Source organism: Petaurus breviceps, unplaced genomic scaffold, assembly GCF_028583685.1.
Source record: "Petaurus breviceps papuanus isolate PSGF00001 unplaced genomic scaffold, PetGlider_PUasm1.0 164, whole genome shotgun sequence".
Lineage (NCBI taxonomy): Eukaryota > Metazoa > Chordata > Mammalia > Diprotodontia > Petauridae > Petaurus > Petaurus breviceps.
In genome coordinates this window covers 5,558,149-5,579,760 of record NW_027185735.1, presented here as the reverse complement: position 1 = coordinate 5,579,760, position 21,612 = coordinate 5,558,149, and the positions used below count along the sequence as shown (strand labels likewise).

Sequence of the window (21,612 nt, the reverse complement as noted above, 5' to 3'; positions counted from 1 at the left end):
TTCTTTCTTTCTTTCTTTCTTTCTTTCTTTCTTTCTTTCTTTCTTTCATTTATTTTGGTGAGGCATTTGGGGTTAAGGGACTTGCTTTCAGGGTCACACAGCTAGTAAGTGTCACTGTCTAAGGCTGGATGTGAACTCTTCCTGACTCTAGGGCCAGAGCTCTCTTTACTTTGCCACCTAGCTGCACCAATGTATTACCTTTCACATGGACTATTTTGATATGTTCCTGTTTGGTCTCTTTGCTTCTAATCTTTTCCTTCTCCAATTCATCCTCTGTATTGCTGCCAAATTAATATTTCTTTTTTTTTTTTTGGAAGCAATTGGAGTTAAGTAACTTTCCCAAGATTACACAGCCAGTTATTTTGTGTGGGTGTTAAGTATCTGAGGCCAGAACTGATCCCGGGCCCTCCCGACGCCGACGCTGGGGCCGACGCTCTTACTCACTGCGCCACCTAGCCGCCCCCAAATTAATATTTCTAAAGCATGAATCTGAACATTTTACTCCCTTTTTCAAAAATCATCTGTGGCTACCAGTTTTAAACCAATAGGATAAAATAAAAACTCTTTTCTGGAGGTCCCTTGCTAATTTGGCTCTAGCCTATTCCAGGATCATTGTACATTTTGTCCTTTCTTTCTCTTTGCAGTCCAGCCAGGGGGACCTACTTAACTTTCCTTACCAAATGAGCATTTATTAAACACCTACTATGTACCATGCCCTGTGCTATGTTCTGGGGATACAAAGAAAGGCAAAGGACAGCCCCTCTTCTCAGGGAGCTCACATTCTAATTGGGGAGACAGCATGCAAACTGTGTGCAGACACACTATGTGCAGGGTGAATTGGAAATGATGAGTGGAGGGAAGACACTGGAATTGAGAGTGATGAGGAAAGGCTCCTTTAGGAGGAAGTTTAGCTGGGACTTGAAGGAAACCAGGGAAATCAGAAGAAAGGAGAGCATTCCTTAGAATTGGGACTTCCAGTGAAAATGCTTAGAGTCAAGCCATCAAGTGACTTCTTTGAGGAAACCCCTCCCCCCCCCACACACACACAAGACAATGAGGCCAGTGTCACTGAATCGCAGAGTAAGTGGGCACAGTAAGTTCCATCACCTGACCCCATGTTTGGAATGTACTCTCTTTACCTCCTCACCTTTTAAGATTCAGCTTTGTCTCTCCTCCTGCATGAAACCCATCCTGATAGCCATATATTTATTTTGTATGTAGTTTAGTATTTTCTTAACAGTTATATGTATATTGTTACCCTCTGGTAAAAGAAACTATTTTAATTTTGGCTTTGTATTCACAATGACAGATAGTACATGCACTTAATAAATGCATGCTGAGTGAATGACTTTTTTTAGAATTAAAGCAGTTAATTTATAACACCAAATAGCCTTCTATATGAATTATGGTTTTCTATTTGTTCTGGGCTTTATTGTAGCTGGAAATATCTTGCGGCTAAAAGCCAGTTAATATATGTGTAAATTGCATTCTTGGGTTTGTAAGTTTTCATCTGCCACTAAGCACATTGCATTTATTATGTGTGCTCAAGTATATTGAAGGATTAATCTCACATATTTCTGAATTTTCTTTTATAGTGTGGCTCCACCAAACAAGAATAGGGCTTAGTTTATATGATGTGGCTGGCCAAGGTTACCTTCGGGAATCAGTAAGTAAGAATTTACTAACAATACTCTAAAAGTTATATTTTAAGTAAATCTTTAAAAAGATTTACCTATCTTTGCTCCTGCCTAGGGCTAAGACATAAGTCAAAATTAGGAAATGTTAATCAGACATTAAAAATGTTCAATTCATACTAGAATGGGGAAAAAAAAGGAAGGAAACATGGAAAAAATTTAAGTACTTACTATGTGCTAAATACTCTACAAATATCTTATTTGATCCCTAGAACAACCTTTGGAGGAAAGTGCTATTATTCCCATTTTTCAGTTGAGGAAACTGAGGCAATTAAGTGACTTGCCCAGTCACAGTGAGTACCTAAGGCTAGATTTGAACTCGAGTGGTCCTGACTCCAGATCCAGCACTCTATCCATACCGCCTAACTACCTCAGTACTTTCTTGTGGAACATAAGTAATAATTTTAAAAAAATTAAAGTTTTGGCAATCTTTATAGTGCCTGATGTGTGAGATTTTAAAATATTGTGATAAATTTTTAGGTGTCTAAAAGATAAAAAAAAAGAATAATGTGACATTTACTGTCACTTTACAGGTTTGCAAATTCAGCCATCAAGAGGCTTATTTATTTTCTTTAGTAACTTGGATTGCATTTAGTATAAGCTGCAACAATTTGGGGGTAGTTTTGTTATTTTATTATGGTCTCATATTTTAAACATGAAAATTTCTAATTAATGTATCAGATTCTTTGTCATGTGCTTTTTTAAAAAAAACCCAGAACTGTATTAAAATAGCTAAGCATAAACATTAATTGGTATTATAAATTACTATTTTAATAAGATGACAAGGACTTAGTTTTAAAACATTAAAGTACCTCACTCAATAATCATTTACAGTCATCAGCCGGGCAAGCATGACTTTTTTAAAAAAAGATCCTTGGATTTGAATAAAGCATATCTTTCAGATCTTGTTTATACTTGGCTTCAAAATCTGCCTAAAGTGGATCCATTGCTCAAGTTTCTTCAAGACTTCAGACTATTTGAACAAAAAAAAATTTGCCTTTCTCTCTCCCTCCTTCCCTCTCTCTAAAGAGAATTATCTACCTGCTTAAGCTTTATCATAATATAGGTGTTAACTGTGCTATAGAGCCAGTAGGCAGGGCCTCAATTCCAGGTTTATTGCCTGGGCCCTATGTTAATCTATCTTCAAGTCTAGATCTGCTAGTTTTTTTTAATTGCTGTCACCCCCATCTCTTTTCTTTCTGGAGTCCTCTAACTCATTTCAACAGACATTTATTAAATATTTACAAGATGCAAGGAGCTTACATTCTAATGGGAGGAGACAGCATATACACCAGTAAACAAATATAAGACAACTTTAGATGGGAGAAAACAGTAGTAATTAAGGAATTCACAAAAGGCTTCCTGTGGGAGATGCCACCTGAGTTGAAATTGAGGGAAGCAAAGAATACTGAGAAATGGAGACGATGAAGAGAGGAGGGAAAGAAGGAGTGAGGGAGAGAGAAGAGAAAGGGGTAGAGGAAGTAGGGGGGTAGATAGAAAGGGAGAGGAAAGTCAGAGAGCTTTCTCAGCTTTAACTTAGTCCTCTTTAAAGTTGGCTTTCATTTCATTCCTAATTTTAAAAACAGTGGGTCATTTTCTCTAAAGCCCGGAATTAATCATAAATTAGTGCCCTGTGATAAGTAACAAAATTCATTACTACAACAGAAGATAATATTTTGAACAATTTAAGTAGAACATTTTAAGAAAGCTTTAAACAGTTAGACTTGGTTTCCTCATAATGATTGTGAGCTGATTTTACTAATTAAAGAGGTTAATGCAGAGGATTTTAATCATGGAAAGTTATGTTCCATTGTTTAAATAGGAATCAGGAATGGGAAGATTGTATATTGAAGCTTTAAAAACATTTTTTTTTCAGGATTTAGAAAACTACATATTAGAACTTATACCTACTCTGCCACAGTTAGACGGACTAGAAAAATCCTTTTACTCCTTTTATGTCTGCACTGCAGTTAGAAAGTTCTTCTTCTTTTTAGATCCTCTGAGAACAGGTAAAAACAAACTTTAGAATTGTTATGGTAATGTTTGCTTATAAATTGTGATAAGTAGAAATAATATCTTGAAAACGTTTCTCTGAAATGCTGTGGTAGCTAGTAAATTTCAAATGGTAAAAAAGGAAAGAAAGAATAGCAGCAGTGATTTACAGATTTAGGAGCTCTGTTTGAATAGTAACAGCTACTAACTGCCACTAATTTGACTCAGTGAATTTCAATAAGTCACTTAACCTCAGGGCCTCAGTTTCATCATTTGCAAAATGGAATTGGATGAGACAGATTCCTTAGCATATTCTTTTGTGCTCTAAAAAATTCTTTTACTTTTAAAATAATGTGCTTTATACTTGGTTATGATGAAGACACTGTTATCTGTCTTACAATTGCTCTAAGTTAGAGTAGTGAATTTAAATATATCTACTCTATATATTCTCATCCAGTCCCTACTGTGATCAAAATGATCCTATAGGGGCGGCCAGGTAGCACAGTGAGTAAGAGCACCAGCTCCAGTGTTGGGATGACCTGGGGATCGAATCCGGGCTCGGACACTTAGCACCACACCCAGAAATAACTGGCCGTGTAACCTTGAGGAAGTTACTTAACCCCGATTGCTCATTTAAAAAAAAAATGATCCTATATACATTTGTAAAATAGTTGGCCATGAAGCATAATTATTTTTCCCTCCATAAAGTTATTCTGTGCAAGCAGAAAATAGGTTAGCAGTTTGTTATAATTAATCATATTGTACTGCAAACAAGTGACTTCACCTCCCCAGATATAGAAATCCATTTGGTTATCTATTGCCTCATAGAGTCACAGTAATGATATTTTTCCCTCCATGGGAAGATTCTGAGGGTTATATTTGAAATGATTTATCCTCTTTTTTTTAACCTGTTCTTATTTTAGAAACAAATGAAATATATCCTGGTTTTTAGAATGGTAATTCTTTACATGAATATGTACTGGGATTTAAGATGATACTGAGTAATTGTATTAATGTTATTTTAGGGAAGATAAAAATACAAGATATTTTAGCATGCAGCTTCTTAGATGATTTATTAGAGGTAAGTAAATTATTTTAACAGCATTATATTATTCTAGCTTATAGTTATAATATTCTAATTATGTGTCTGTACTGCATATTTAGCTTAGGGATGAAGAACTTTCCAAGGAAAGTCAAGAAACAAATTGGTTTTCTGCTCCTTCTGCTTTGCGGGTTTATGGTATGTTGCTAAATTATGCTACAATTTGTATAATTCTAAATGATTCACCCTTAATATTGTAACATTTCATTTGGAAGATATCCAAGATTTACTAAAGTACGTTCTTAACACCAAAAATTGATAAAAAAAAAAAAACTTTCCAAAATGTATGGTGCTTTTCAAGTTTCTTTAGTAGGTTATAGTGAATGATCCTAGGAATATAATTTAACCATTTTCTTACTCAGAGTTATTATGAATTTTTACAGTGGTATAACATAATGAAGACAATGAGAACAATTGAATAGTACAGGGCTTAGCTCAATCCTCTACTGAATTTCTCCAAATCAGTGTACTGTTCTAGATGATGATTATGCTGTCTCCCCATTCGTAATAACAGAATGAACATTATTTATAAAACTGAGCCCCAACACCAAAAACCAAACTACTGTGTTAGTCAAATCAGTCTTTTACCAAGCATTTATTAAGCATGTCCCGAGTCAGGCACTAATGAAATTATATAGACTATGTCAGTTATTATTATTAGTATTATTACTGTAACTATAACACCATTCGAAAATGTAAAATGTTGAATAAGTACCATTGACTGTTGATAGAAACATTTATGTAAATAATGGTTTCTAACCCACTTGTGATACTGGAGCATTTTGTTTGTTTCCATTTCTGTCCTCTAGGCCAGTATTTGAATCTTGATAAGGACCACAATGGAATGCTCAGTAAGGAAGAACTCTCCCGATATGGAACAGCAACTATGACCAATGTCTTCTTGGATCGTGTCTTCCAAGAATGCCTTACTTATGATGGAGAAATGGTACTAGAGTAATTTTAACAAATTTATTTCCAAAAGTTCTTAGCATCCTTTCTACTAAATCCTAATATCCTCTTAGTCCTATCAGTGATTTCCTTAAGAAATTTAACCAGTTCTTTTTTGGGTACTCACAATTTCTATGAGGTTCAGAGCCTTTTCATTGTACTGATTGCCTACTTGTTGTACAGGCTAGGAAATAGCTATTAACCCATATTAGGTAAAAATTGATGATTTTATTCTGTGTTATTCTACCTTTTGTAGAACAGTGTATGCAGATTGCCAAATCTTGTGGATTTTTTAAGGTGATATTATAAGGTTAGTTATAATATATAATATCTACCATTTGGTTCAGCATGTATTTATTAACTGCCAACTGTGTGCAAGTTCCTCTGATAGGAACTGGGAAACAAAGATGAGAATTCTTGTACTCAGGGGGATTACTGTAAGTTCTTAACCAGTTAGGATTAAATGTTTTTAGTTGGCTGATTGATAGGAAATTGAATAAGTGCTTTATAAAATTACTAATTTAGTTCATGTTACTTTTGAGGTCAGCAGGAAGTCCAATCCATTAAGAATTTATTAATCACCTACTGTATGCCAGGAACTATGCTACTTACTGGAGATAGACAAAAAAAGGAAACAGAAATGCTCTCAAGAATTAGATTTCTATATTGTTTCCTAATTTGGCAACAATTGACCTCTAAGTTCTGATTTTTAAAAATAAATTAAAGACCATGTATATCTAGGGAAAAAACAAACTGTTCCCCTCACACATAATTTACATAAATTAATGAAGTTTATTGAAGAATATTCTTTTTAGCCAGTGAAAGTCTGAGAAGGCTGGAGAGATTATTTTTCTCAGATCTCTGTCTCCAGAGGGATCTCCACCAAACCATCTCAAATCAATTTGTAGGAGTGAGGGGACAGATGGGCAACTCCCAGATGGCTGGAGGGATACTAAACCAGCTATCTGGGTGGCACAGAGACCCAGCTAGGGAGGGTGGCAACTAACAGAGATCTTAGGAGGGCTGTAGTTGGAATGGTTTAACTAGAGATACAGACAGAAATGATCCCATCTCTGAAGCATTTCAGTAATGTTTTGTTTCCATGCCTTGAGATTCAAGGGTAGTGGTTGACTACATGGGATGTTAGTCATAGTATCTGAAGACTTGTCTTCTTTCTCCTTAAAGATGTGGAAATCTGTTATAGAAACAAGGGTGCTCCAAAAATGCACATTATTTTGCATCATCATCTTATAGATGAGCATGATGAAAATTTAGAAAATAAAGAGAGATTTCCTTATTACTTTAGGGAGATATAGGACAAAATACTGAGGTTTCAGTGAATTGCATAGTTAAGGAGGAAAGCCATCAGAGTAATTTAAGGAATGTTCTTTATCTTCTAAATAAATAGTTTTTTTTTCAGCTTCCAATGGAAATCACCCTCTTTAGTAAAGAATGTAAAATCTTTTGTCAACAAGGTTTACAACTTTCTCTAGGGATTCTGTATAGAAATGTTGGATTCCCACACTTAGGGGCAAGATATAGATGATGATCCTACAAATGAGACTCAGAAGAAGGGTCAGAATTCTTTTTAGGAATGTTTTGGGTTTTTTGTTTTTTGCTTTTTTTTTGGAGAGCAATTGGGGTTAAGCGACTTGCCCAAGGTCACACAGCTAGTTTTTTTGTGTGTTAAGTGTCTGAGGCTGGCCTTGAACCCAGGTCCTCCTGACTCCAGGGCCGGTGTTCTATTTACTGTGCCACCTAGCTGCCCCTATTCTTTAGGAATATGGAAGAGACCTAGCAGAGAGCAGTGTTCAAAGCAAGAAATCTTATTTAAGAGAAGGATGTCAGTCATGTCAGAAACATCAGAAAGCTCAGGAAGGATAAGGACTGAGGAGAGGCCTTTGAATTTAACAGTCATCCTGTTAACATTGAGGAGAAAAGATCTCAATTTACTAACATACATCTCTAGTAAGCCATAGCAATATGTTACATTCACAGAACAGCAGTTATAAAAATCCTAAATAGTGAACATAATTTTTTTTTTTTTGCTTTTTGGAGGGCAGTTGGGATTAAGTGACTTGCCCAAAGTCACATGGCTAGTAATTATGTCAAGTGTCTGAGGCCAGATTTGAACTCAGGTCCTCCTGACTCCAGGTGGTGCTCTATTCACTGCGCCACCTAGCTGCCCCAACATACTCTTTTATACATTATGGAAAGGTATGTAGTCTGAAGAAGAGTCTTTAAGGAATATTATTACAGCATAGTTTTGTTGATACCCAAAAAGGAATACAATATTTAAGTAGGTAACAGTACAAGATGATTTTAGAAGGAAGAGAATACTAATAATTAGAATTGTCAAGGAAAACTTTTAATGGAATGTGCCTGTGCTGAGCATTAAAGGAAACAAAGGATTCTCAGAGACAGAGATGAGAGGATGGAGTGTATTCCAGACACGGTAGACAGCCTTGCAGTGACATGGAGGTAGGAAATGAAATTGTCTGTTGAGGTAGCCTAGAGCCAGCCCTTGAAGGACTTTAGATAGCTTAGCTGAGGAGTTTGTATTTTATCCTAGTGGCATACACTTCAGGAAAATAGCTATGTGCACTGTTAGAACTGTGAATTGGTACAACTGTTTTGGGAAACAATCTGGAGCTGCACCTGAACTGTAACAGCTTATCTCTACAGGCCTTTTGACCCAGCAGTCTTCGACACATATTACAGAAAAGTCAAAGAAAAAGGGAAATACCTATATACAAAAAAAGTATCAGTTTTTGTGGCACAAAAGTTAAGATTGTGAAAACTATAGTGTATAGAAAGCCAGCTTCACAGCCGGGAATACCCGAGTTCAAATCCTGCCTTTGATACATATTAGCTTTGTGACCTTAGGTAGGTCATTTAATCTCACAGTTCTCTAGACACCTCCTTAAGACTTTTAAATGGTAAGAGAAAGTACAGACCTGCATTGGTAAAAGGAATTTCCTTACTTGGTCTATTCAGTGAAATCACCAGTCCATTCTCTGTTCCTAAAGGAAGATTTTTTTGATCAGCTTTGTAGAGGATGGACTGGCATAGGCAGAAAGTCTAGAAGCAGGAAGACTTAATTCGGAGGCTGTTGGAATAGTTCAGGTGAGAGGTGATACGAGAGCTAGAACTAGAATGATGGTCCCTTGAATAGAGAAAAAGGGGCTGACTCCAAGAGATGTGAAAAGCAATCAGTAAAACTTATTGATTTGTTAGCTGTGGGGGTGGGGATGAGAGAAACTACAGATTTGCAGATAATGCTTACATGGCTGGAAAGAGGGAGATATCTCAACAAAAGTAGAGGAATTTGGAGAAAGCATAGATTTAGAGGGGGAGATAACGATTTTGCTTTGTTCTATATATGCTGAATTTGAGCTTTTTGTGATATATCCAGGTAGAAATGTATAGTATTCAGTGGGCAATGCAGGAGTGAAACCCAGGAGAGAAGGGAGAGTTAGATGTATAGATTTGGGAATCATCTCCACAAGGTTATTGAATTTAGCTAATGAGACCATCGAGACAGAAAGTGTTAAAGAATAAGACCTAGGAAAGAGCATTGGTGGATATCTACATTTAGGGAGTAAAAAATGGATGGTAATCCCACCAAAGAAATCCACAAGGAGTGGTCAGAATGTTAGAGAGTATTGTCACCATATCCTGGAAGAGGGGTTCTGCCACATCAGAAGCAGCAACTCCAGAAAGAGTAAGAATAGAGCATTGATTGGATTTACCTGTCCGAGTCAGATGTCAGGTGTTAGAGCAGTGAGTATAGTGGGGAAGTATACAGATGACCTTTTCAGAAATCATGTACTGTGAAAGAGAAAAGCGATATAGGACAAGATAGTTTGAGAGAATGACCTTTGTTCAAACCAAAGAAAATTAAATAGAATAACTCTTGATGTTATTAAGTTTTTGGTGCTGTTGTCCCTTTAGCACAGTCAAGAGATTTCAGGCATGTCAAAAATGAAAATTGTAATTGTGTAAAAAATTAACTCACATTCCTGAGGGCAAAAACTGGAGGGGCCTGAAAAATATTCCGATTTAGTAATAATTGAGGAACAAGATGAACATTTTGCTAAAGTAAGGGAATGAGACCTTCCTTATCTTTCAGCTGAAAGCTCTTGGCTAAATAATAAACTTCATTGTGGGGAGCAAATCCCCTGAGGGAAAAGGCAGTAATAATTTGACAATGTAGAGTTTATGGTTTACTGATACTTTAAAGGGAATAAACCAAATCAGAGACCATGGATTGAGTTAGAAAGCGATGATACTCTAATTTGATTCTTTCTACTGTGATTTTATAGGCCTGAATTCTTCATAGTTTGTTTAATTTTTCAAAAACTTTTGCATATAGAAGTCTTTATTAGTTTTATTTTCACTAAGGAGTTTTCATGTATTACATCTTCCTTTACCATACCAAGATAGTATTCTAATAATTACTCTTTGAAAAAGAGAATTCAGGTCCTACTATCGTATCTATACTGTTTTTGTTGGGGTGGGGGGGATCAGTACTTGCTGGGATCAGAAAAGGATTAGTTCTCACCATGGAAAATTTCATAGATTCTGTAGTTGTTTAACACACTGTAAATTTTCAAACTCTTCAAAGGAATTAATTCAAGTTTTCTGGTGTGTTTTTTCACCTTACTCTAACAGACTTTCTAGTTAGTTTAATTTGATTCAGAAGTGGTATACAGCTGAGATTTAGACCAAGAAATTTAAATCTATTGTCCATTTCAGTGTGACAGTTCAGTCACTAATTTATTTTCCATTTTTTAAAGAAAGGCAGATATGATTATTTAAGGTAGTTAGATCAGTCTGATTGGGAATAAAGTCCCTATAAACTAACCAGTATTAACTAATAATATGTATTTGAATTTAGAATTAAATTTACAACTGTAATAGTTATTATTTCCCACTGACATTAAAACAATGTTAAAACAAAACTTTTAACTTCACTAATGGCAAAATATTTTCAGCACGTAGTCATTTGTGCAGTCCTGAATTCAATCAATCAAATATTTATCAAGCAACTGTTATGTGAAAGCATTGAGTGAGGTACTATAGGTGCAAAGACAAAACCAAATAGTTCCTGTCCTCAAGGTGCATTGTACTTTAATATTATTTCCTTTTCTCATAGGATTATAAGACCTATCTAGACTTTGTACTTGCATTAGAAAACCGAAAAGAACCTGCAGCACTGCAATATATTTTTAAATTGCTTGATATAGAGAACAGAGGATATCTGAATGTCTTTTCTCTTAATTATTTCTTCAGGGTAAGTCTCTTTTGTAGTTGTGTTTTATGAATATATGTCAGCTTAGATTATGTTTTATAAATGTTTAAACAGGTACTTTGATATTTAACATTTTATATTTAGTTTGTTAACCAATGTAATTTTGGCCAAAGTTGTAATTTTTTTTTTAATTGAAAGATAAAGGATTCATATAAACTAAGATGGACACTCCAGTCCTGGTGGTGTGTCAACTTTGGTAGACGATATTAATCAGGCCACATGCCCACACTACTTTTTGTTCTCTAGGTAACTTCCAAGTAAAGGAATATGTAGAAATGTTGTGATAAGTTTGGATTCTTTACTGTATAGGACTAAGCCTAATATCTATCTTTGGACCTTTATTAAAACATTTTTGTCACAGATGCTTCTTCAGTATGATTTTTCTTTGTTTTCTAGTTGTATCACACTTGGAATTGGTTGTGATTTTCAGTAGTTACAATATTGCTTTCCAGATGGATTAACTATGAGCTATTAACTATGTATAGTATATTAACTATACATAAACTTTTCAGAGAACCCTTAGCCAGCATTCTGTCATAGTCTTTGTGAGCAATGTGTACTTTCCCACTGCTGCCATGAGGACCATACTTAGTCCACAGCTACAGTAGGAGACAACATGATCTGTCTTACTGTGGAGTGAGTGCTCAAACATTCTGTTTATATTTTAAAATGAAAGGCACATTGAATCAGACTTCACATTATTTTCTTTTTTTTCAGTCAGGTTTTTTTTTTTTTAATTTATTTTTCATTTTTACTCATTTATTTTCTCTAATGCAGGCTATTCAGGAATTAATGAAAATCCATGGACAAGATCCTGTCTCATTTCAAGATGTCAAGGTTACTTTTTCTTTTCAATTTATGTAGTGCCAGGTTATGAAAATGAATTGATCATCATATATGAATCCCACAGAAAGAGTAAGAATATTTGAATTGAGGTTAAATTTCTTTGTATTATGATAGGATATTTTTAATAGTGTATTTTTTGGAAGTTGAAGCTAAATTGTGTTATGTGGGAGCTGTTCAAATAAGGAATTTTTCCTATCAGTAAAAAACTGATTCATAATTAGATGAATCTGCCTAACATGCTACCAGATTTGCTCAGGCCTCAGGAGCTTAAAAACGAAGTGTCTAAAATAAACTAAGTTTCCCTCTCTTGTATTCATTATCAGTTTATTCATCTGACTTTCAGTAACTTTCAAAAATAACTGTCTTTTTTATGAAATAGAGCAAAATCACAGGATATTTTCAACTGACTTTAATGGCTAAACTAAAGGGTATTCTTATTTTCAGCAATTGGCTACACAGTATTTTCAGAACATTACTCTTCAAAACAGTATTCTCAACTAACCAGATTATTTTCTGGGTCAAAATCTAGTTTAACTACTACAAATTTGAAGTTTTATTACAAGTAAATCAAGATCTGGCAATCTTTTTAAAGCTGTAGCAGTCCAAAACTAGGGATATGGTTATGGTTTCACAGATTTATACGCACTCAAAATTAAAAAATAATACATTTAACTTGTCTAAATCCAATACCAACCTTTTGTAAGTATAAGGTTATGCTTTCTTCTATGATGTTGCTGAGATTCTTAAACTGCTTTTAATTTGTAAAAACTACAGAAGTATTATTAGGAATCATATATTTAGGTTTTTAAAAATATATAGTCTTGCCCTTTACCCCATTTAAATAATGAAATTTGACTACCACTTATGGTTTAGACCCAGGTCTGTCTTATAACTTGTAGAAGGATAAAGCTAATGCTTCAATATTAATCTTGGACCCTTTCCCATTCAGTTTAAATGATTGCTATTTGTTGAAAACCACGTTTTTTATTGATCTTTATTGGCTCAAATGTATATTAATTTTTTTGGTGAGCTGGGCTTTTAATCTGCTAATGGAATATCAAACCAAAAAGCTTCACAATTCACTGTAGACTAGAATTTCAGCCTGAAATCTTGCTAGTCACTTAAGTATAATGGTGCTCATTCATAGGTTCCTCCTCCTCCCACCTGTCCCTGAAAGTTAATCAGGTTATTTGTTAAATGCAGTAAAATAAGCAGAAGAAATTGCTAAGGGCAAAGATAATTTACAACCCAAAGTAATAGTATTTTTTATTTGTCACACAAATTGAGTTAAATGAATCCAGTGGTTGTGTTTTATTGTATCTTTCCACATTTACAGGATGAAATCTTTGACATGGTGAAACCTAAGGATCCTTTGAAAATATCCCTTCAGGATTTAATCAACAGTAATCAAGGAGACACAGTCACTACCATTCTAATTGATCTGAATGGCTTCTGGACTTACGAGAACAGAGAAGCTCTTGTAGCAAATGATAATGAAAACACTGCAGACCTAGAGGATACATGATCTTTAACAAACTAAACTATTTCCATTGAGACATGCTTGAATACTGTATGATCATACAAAAATGAATAAATTGTAAGGGCGCTATTAAATATTCACATACCTGTAGAAAGTTGCAAGAGCCTGGTTTATTGTGATTTTCAGTTTAACTAAATCTGAAGCCAGTGGAGTCAAATACTAATTTTTAGGAGGTAAAATATTATCTCGTTATGTTTAATATGGCAGACAGTCATGTGTCATGTCATAATGTTTTGCTGATGACGTCTCTTAAATTTCTATAATAATTTGTCATGAGTAATTCTAATGAAAAAATATGACCTGAGAAACTCTGGGTATGTAATATATCTAACTTGAAACTTTATATTTGTAAAGTTCAGTTTTACTATAAATCATTCACATAAAGAGAGTTCATATTAATAACTGATAATTAGTGGCAATTCATAAAGTATTTTAGATATTGTTATTTGTAAAAACCTTGTATGATATTATAAGAAAAATCATCCTCAGTTTTACAGATGAAGAAACTGAGGCTTAGAGTAGTTATGTGACATGCCAAAGTCCAGTCTGTTTGTAAAGCCTCAGTGCAGATCTTCTAATCCCAAAGTCAGTCATTTATATTGTACTACCTCCTAGATTTGTTGAAAGTTCTGTTTATACGACGGCATCCAAAAGATACAAATTAAATGTTTTTTCCCCTAATTTCAAGTGAAAAAAAAATTAAACTTCTTATAGCTACTGGTTTCCTTTAGTTTCAACAGAAACTACAAATATCTGAATGCAAGCTTTATTTGAGTTGACTGGGGTTGGGCTTTTTACAGTAGTTGAAGGAACCAAGCATATGTGATATTTATTTTATTGCCTAATAGAACCACTTGAGTTTGACTCTTAATGATTACTAGAAGGGTATGTGATAAGAGCACTAGTTTTGTACTCAAAACTTAGTAGCTGTGTGAGTAAATAATTTTCTTCTATAAAGTAGGGATAATAATGGTTGCAATAGTTGCACCTTACTTCAGCAGGGATTTTTGTTTTTTGAGCCAGAAGCTCTGGGCATGTTTCTAGGCATAAAAAGGAGCCAGCGGACAAGGAAAGATTTCAGATGAGAGAGGAGATAATTGAAGGGGCATGCTCCCAGAGGGAGTAAGTGGGAATGGAATCAAGGGCAGAAATAGGGGATCTAGATTTGGAACAGAAGCGAGAATAGGGAAGATAATGTGGGGATTGAAGGTTGTTTTTAGGAGAAAGATGGTGAGGGACACACACACAGGCATATTATTTAATAAGCAGTAAATATGTTATTCACTCAGAAGTCAGTGTGTGGGGCGTGCTATAGGGAAGTATAAAAAGACTGAGGTGTAGCACTGAGGACCCAGTGGAGATTAGGGAAAAAAAATGTTTAGTGAACCAAGTCAGCCTAGTTGTGAATCTTTCAGAGACTTAACAGCTGGAGCTCAGAAGATGATAGAGTAATCTAGGGTTGGGGTTGGAAAAGGTGGAAGGATTCAAGGGTAGAGGACAGTCTAAAATCAAATTGGTTTAAGATTTCAAAAGGAGGAAAATCGGGCTAGAACATGAGTGCCTGAGAAAATGGAGTGGAGCATCAAGCTGGAGGGAGAAATGGATCGATAGAAAAGTGTAGTCAGAGTGGAAATTCAAAGTTGCAAATCATGCATGTGGGACGTTGTGGGTAATACAGCTAAAGGGTGTGTGTGTGTGTGTGTGTGTGTGTGTGTGTGTGTGTGTGTGTGTGGTTGGTGTGGAGTAAAGGACAAATTATGGGAGTTCAGTAAGGCTAATGAATTAGGAAGGAAGGGCATCTGAGGGGACATTAGCATTTATATTGACATCTTCTAAGTAAGGGTTGAAAGTAGAGATTGTAAGCCCCCTAGAGCTGCCATCAGGCTCTGGATAGGGTTATACCTGGATGAAGTGAACTTTGAAGACAGTTCCTGAATGATGGTGGTAGGAAAGGTCTGGAAGGGGACAGTGAGGAACATAAAAATACTCTTGAGTATACTTTATTTTGTACCAGTTAAGGAAAAGAATGAATGCATTAATACTGAAGAGGGGAGCAGCAGGGAATAGAGCACTGGTCCTGAAGTCAGGAGAACCTGAGTTCAAATGTGGCCCTCAGACACTTGACATTTAACTGTGTTACCTTGGGCAAGTCACTTAACCCCAATTGCTTTGCCTTCCCCCCTCCAAAAAAAAAGACTGAAAAGGGATAGAACACCAATAAAGTATTGTAAAAAAAATGAATTCAATTATGGATAGGAACAAATGAAGAGCTTCAGATGATCACGTAAAGCAAGTAATTTAATGAATTAACAGGTAATCATTTTAGCCATTTTATACAATTTGCATAAACTATTACATATTAAGGCACAGTAAATACATTGTATACAAAGTTAGGATAAGGGCCTGCCTGATCATGGTGAAGGTAGTACAAAAAGACAGTTCTGGACATTTCAAATCTTAACATTAAAAGCTAACAAATACATAATTTTAAAGTCATAGTTCAGTTGCTAGTTTTAGCCAGTAGGGCAAACACGGGATGAGTTATGGTATAAAGTCTAAGTTTCTGGGGTAGGGAAAGTGGGAGGGGGTAGATGAAATGAAGAAATGACTAGAAGGAAACATTTATGTAGGTTAGGTAGTACTTTAGAAGAAATCACTACACTACAACCAGTAATTCAATGGAAAATTTATTTTTAAAAGAAAGGATTTGTTAAATAAAGTGAATGCTTTAAGCAATGAACTATCAACTGCAAGAGAAAGTACCACTTATCTGTTATCAACATGCTTTTGAAAATTGGGTTTATAAATTATAAAATGGTAAAAGGCTATGGGGAGAGGGTTTAGATATCAAATCTTTATTTTTTCCTTTATTCTATTAAAACCTGCTTTAAAAAGATGAGGACAATTTGAAAATAGGGATAAAAATTTGATTCCTTCTTCAGATTTCTTTTTCAAATTGTAACTCTTAAGTATATGCTTTGTGATCAGGAAAGAGTAGCAAGCTAGGTGGTTAGAATAGAGTGCCAGGCCTTGAGTCAGATAGACTCCTCTTCCTGAATTAAAATCTGGCCTCAGACACAACTACCTGTGTGACTCTGGGCACGTCACTTGACCCTGTTTGCCTAAGTTTCCTCAACTGTAAAATGAGCTGGAGAAGGAAATGATAAACCAATCTTTGCCAAGAAAACTCCAAATGGGGTCACAAAGTGTTGGACACAACTGAAAAACGACCGAACAACAAAGATCAGGAAGAGTAGTTTTTCACAGCAGATTAAGAGATCTACATTAAAGTTGTTTTGAATATATACACTTATTTAAATGGAAGACTGAATGTCTGGTTAATTTTGTTTAGATGTCTTTTTAACAATTATCCCACATTTCTGAAAGCTTTGGTCAGTTTTTTAGTGTGTTCCTAACTGGATTTTAAAAGCATCATTTCTAAAACATACCGCTCATTCTTTCCTGCCCCTTCAATGCTTACTTATCAAATCAAAGTTACAAATAACCATCACAAACAAATCTCATACCCATACTGATTATGTACATTTGAGCACATTTCCAAAAGTGACTTCTTATACCCATAAGGTTTGCAGTTAACATGGTGGGTGATGGAACCACATGTAAGTTATTGATCACTTAATTTTATTCACTAGAAAACAAAGAATGATGAGGGCAAAAACCATATTGCCAAAAGTAGGAATCTTTCTGAGCAATTGTTATATACTTTTATTTTGAACATATGCCCATTGTAAATTATTCAGTTGCTAAATAGATCTTTACAGCCTGTATAAGAAGTATTTTCAAAACTGAAAATGAGTCAAAATTTAAGTCCCTAATTCCACTATTAAGAAAAAGTCAAGATTAAGGATATTTAAACAAGCTGAAATTACTTTATCTTAAAAGCTAATTTGGGAAGAATGGAAATGAACAGTTCCACTCTAACAAAAACATAATTTTCCATGACTAATGAATATGAATTTTCTAAACAAGGAAAAAAATGGTTTCTATCTTGTTTTAAGACCAAATTCTAGGTGCTGAGGAAATTTGGCTCTAATAGTATGATAACCAGAGTCAACATAAATATGGCAACAATTTAGAAAATATTATTTTAAAAAATCCTATTTTGTTTCTAAGATTTAGAAATCATTTCAATTCACCACATACCTTGTCCAGTGTCATAAACATAAAAAGACATTTTCATTTTGACATTTAGACAAAAGATCTTTTGCTGATTTTACATAGGAGATTTAAGCTTTAGCCTATTTTCCTTATGCCAGTAGTCAGTTACCAGTTTGAAAGAAAACTGTTGTTTACCAGATAGACTTTAGATTCTTTAAGAAAAACCCTAGGGGGCAGCTAGGTGGTGCAGTCAATAGAGCACTGGTCCTGGAGTCAGGAGGACTTGAGTTCAAATCTGGCCAGAGACACTTAACACGAAAACTAGCCGTGTGATTTGGGCAAGTCACTTAACCCCAAATGCCCTCCAAAAAAAGAAAAAAAAACCCTAGAGCTACTGAATTTTAAACAAAATTTTAAATATAAATAAATTTTGCTGTAAATTTCCTTAAGTTAAAAAAAAATACCCTGGAGTTTGAAATTTGCTAAGTTGTTTTATTCTAAGTTGTGGCTAATAGGGGTTAAGCTTTGTTTATTTTCCATAGTTACTTCACAGTCTCCATCCATTTCAAAATTGAAGTTAATAAAGGAACTTGATGCCACTGCCTCGGGCTGGTCTGTCTGAGCCGGGGAGTCAGCCTGGCGCTGCTTCTGCTCCTGATACTGTCTTTCTGAAGCCTCTTCAGACATTCGATTTTCTTCTTCCTCTTCCTCCTAGAAAGAGATAAAATTAAATGCATGGAAATTTAATGGTGAGATGTTTTCTCTTAATCAACTAGGTCAAGAATAAAAACTGTCATATGGATTAGAAAAAGAAGTTACTTCACCTGGGGTTATCTAGAAACATATGTTAGAGCAGGAAATATTTTAAGCTAGGCTTATGTGAGGATTCATTCAACAATCCTTTATTATACACTACATGCAAAAAAGCATTGAGCTAGGCAACATAGGCCCCATGGAGTGTATAATCTTAGTCCAGGAGACATGACACAAACATTCATGTAGTCATATTTGTGTAAGATAAAAAATGTTATGTGAGGTCAAAGGACCTCCAAGATTTTAGTTGTGTGACCCTGGGCAAGTCACTTATCTTTTGTCTTCCTCAGTTTCCCTCAACTATAAAACATGAATAACAATAGCACCTACCTCCAAGATTGTCGTCAGGATAAAATCAGATATTCTAAAGTGTTTAACACAGTGCTCAGAACATAGTAGTTGATTAATAAATGTTTGTTGCTTTCCCATTTCCCCATTCAGGGAAAGTTTCAGTCCACTCCAGGGGCTCCTATTGCTTCTAGTTTCAAATATAAATTTCTGTTTAGCTTTCAGTACTTTTTCACAACTTGGGCCCAACCTTTTCTAGCCTTAATGGACATTACTCATCCATCTATACTCTTTGATCTGGCCAAATTGGCATCTATTGTTCTAACGGGACCATAAATACCTTCCCTCCTCACCTCTACCTTAAGAGTATTCCTTTCTCCAAGACACAGCCCCAGCAATATCCTACTAGAAGCCTTCTTTCCTGATTCTCACCCTAAACTGCTATCGCCCTCCCAAACTACTTTGTAGTTAGTCACTTTCTATTTTTTTGTACTTATTCTGTGTATACTTCTATATATACTTGTCTCTCCATAAGCATGTAAGGCCCTTGTGAATGGGAACTGTTTAATTCTTTTACCTGTATTCCTAAAACTTACATAATGCCTCCACATAGAAGGTGCTTGATAAATGCTCACTGAGGTTGAATTTTAATCAGATGTTGAATGATGTGTACAATTTCACAGAGAATGACATGCACAAAGATGAAAAACAATGTATGATGTAATCTAGGATGACTGGAGCATAGTGAATATGAACTAGTAGGAGGAGGAGAAATGACTAGAAAGACAAGTAGTACTAGATTGTGAAGAGCCTTGAAAGCCAGGCTATAGGGGGCAGGACCGGAAGGCGCGGCCGGCAGAGGCAGGCCTGGGAGGCGTGGCCTGCAGAGGCAGGCCCTGAAGGCGGGGCCTGATCAACTTGGAGGGCAAGTCTTCCCACCAACCACAAGGTCCACTACCAGGCCTATCACTAAAGGGCTGGGACTGGAAAGAGCAAGGTAAGAAGCAAATACAGGGGCCCCGTCCTGGACAGCAAACACTCCTGGGGCTACCACTTCATAGCCCAGAATTTTTTTTTAAAAAGCCCCTTTCAGGACCTCCAAAGACTAGGATGACAGAGTGAACCTCCCTCACTCCAAACCCCCCCTCTGACCCTGAAAGCATAGTAACTCTTGCCCCAGGGCAAAACCCTCTACAGTAAAGGCTTGGGATCCTAGAGGAAGGGCATGGCTAGGACCCTGCCTCAAAATGGGTAGAAAGCAGACTACAAAGACAAAGACTCTGGAGTCCTACTATCCTCAGAGGGAGGAACCAACCTCAGAGGGAGACAATGTGGACTCCACACCCACAGCTGAAACTTTAACAGGGAATGGATCCCAAGCACAGAAGGCTCTCCTAGATGAGATCAAAAGGAACTTTGAAAGCAAAATGAGAGAGATAGAAGACAAAATGAATAATTCTCTCAAAACGAAAATAGCAGAATTAGAAAAACATTATAATGAGGAAAACATCTCTCTAAAAAGAAAAGTGTATGATATGGAAAAGGAGCTGCAAAAATTAACCAAGGAAAATGATTTGCTAAAAACTAGAATTAACCAAATGGAAACAACTCTATGAGGAACCAAGAAATAGCCAAGCAAAACAACAAGAATGAAACATTAGAAAAATAGGTAAAATACCTCAAAGAAAAAATAACTGACCTGGAAAACAGATCCAGGAGAGATAATCTGAGAATCATAGGTCTACCAGAAAATTATGATGAAAAAATGAGCCTGGACAACATTCTCCAAGAGCTCGTTAAGGAAAACTGCCCTGAGATACTAGAACCTGAGGGTAAAATAGAAATCGAGAGAATCCACTGGACACCTGCTGAAAGAGATCCCAAACTGAAAAGTCCTCGAAATGTTGTGGCCAAACTCCAGAACTACCAGATAAAAGAGAAAATACTTCAAGTGGCCAGAAAGAAACAATTCAAATATCGAGGGTCCACAGTGAGGATTGCACAGGATTTGGCAGCCTCTACACTGAAAGATCGGAGGCAGTGGAATACAATTTTCCGGAAGGCAAAAGAGCTCAGGTTACAACCAAGGATCACATACCCAGCGACACTGAGCATATTCTTCCAGGCAAAGAGATGGTCATTCAATGATATAACAGAGTTCCAGACCTTCTTGATAAAAAAAGCCAGAACTCAATAGAAAATTCAACCTCCAATTACAAGATGCAACAGTGACTTAGAAAGGTAAACAAGGAGAACACCCACACACCCTGCTATTTGATAAGAACAAACTGGTTATAGACAAGTAGAGGGTATAACTATAAAATACACAAAATGACGATTTTTTAAAAATCTTGTTAAGGGCTACAAAGGGACTGCAATGGAAGAAAGGGAATGGTTGAAGTGGAAAAGGGAAATTATGCCACTCATAGAGGCATAAAAACTGTATAGCAGCAGAAAAAAAGGGAGGGTCTTGGGAAGCATATGAGCTTTTCCCTCATTGGTTCTGGTACAAGGAGGGAATAACAACCAGTTAAGCATAGGACGCTACAGAGAAGAAACGCAAAAAGTATCAATTTAGAGGGAAAGAGGGGAGGGAGAGGAGCTTCGCATGAGATTTGTTCCTGTCATTCTTGATGCGAAGAAGAAATAGCATACTTCATTAAGTATAACAATATCCTACCGGCAGTAGGAGGGGGAAAGGGTTACAAAAGGGAGGTGGGAGTGGTTTGTAGGGAGGGAAGTAGTAAGGGGAAAGGGGAGGAAAAAGGAGGGGGGCTGAAAAGGGAACCCTGAGGGAGGTGGTGGTCAAAAGGAAAACTATTAAGGGGGGAAGGGAGAAGGGAGGGAAAATATGAAGATGAACAGGGGCAGGAATAGGATGGAGGGAAAGAAACAGATAACAATCATAACTGTAAATGTGAATGGAATGAACTCTCCCATAAAACAGAGATGGATA

At 35.9% G+C, this 21,612-nt stretch overlaps 2 protein-coding genes across 3 annotated transcripts in view; one reads left to right on the top strand and one right to left on the bottom strand.

Moving 5' to 3' along the window:
* The window catches only part of PPP2R3C (protein phosphatase 2 regulatory subunit B''gamma), a 30,822-nt gene extending 17,292 nt beyond the window's left edge, over positions 1–13,530 (top strand). Inside the window, exons 6-13 of one of the 2 annotated variants that reach the window (XR_011167224.1) lie at positions 1,596–1,666; positions 3,571–3,703; positions 4,712–4,767; positions 4,851–4,926; positions 5,598–5,734; positions 10,895–11,032; positions 11,828–11,965; positions 13,233–13,396. Coding sequence is in view for 1 of the 2 variants with exons in the window: in XM_069082250.1 (XP_068938351.1) it covers positions 1,596–1,666; positions 3,571–3,703; positions 4,712–4,767; positions 4,851–4,926; positions 5,598–5,734; positions 10,895–11,032; positions 11,828–11,887; positions 13,233–13,421 (860 nt within the window). In the remaining variant the exon portion in view is untranslated. Of the gene's footprint in view, positions 1–1,595; positions 1,667–3,570; positions 3,704–4,711; positions 4,768–4,850; positions 4,927–5,597; positions 5,735–10,894; positions 11,033–11,827; positions 11,966–13,232 lie in introns of both variants that reach the window. The other variant, XM_069082250.1, reaches the window with a different exon arrangement.
* Positions 13,531–15,716: 2,186 nt separating this feature from the next.
* SRP54 (signal recognition particle 54) overlaps positions 15,717–21,612 on the bottom strand; it is a 139,174-nt gene continuing 133,278 nt past the window's right edge. The window contains exon 17 of the mRNA XM_069082249.1: positions 15,717–18,266. Coding sequence (XP_068938350.1) covers positions 18,048–18,266 — 219 coding nt within the window. The 3' untranslated portion in view covers positions 15,717–18,047. The remainder of the gene's footprint in view (positions 18,267–21,612) is intronic.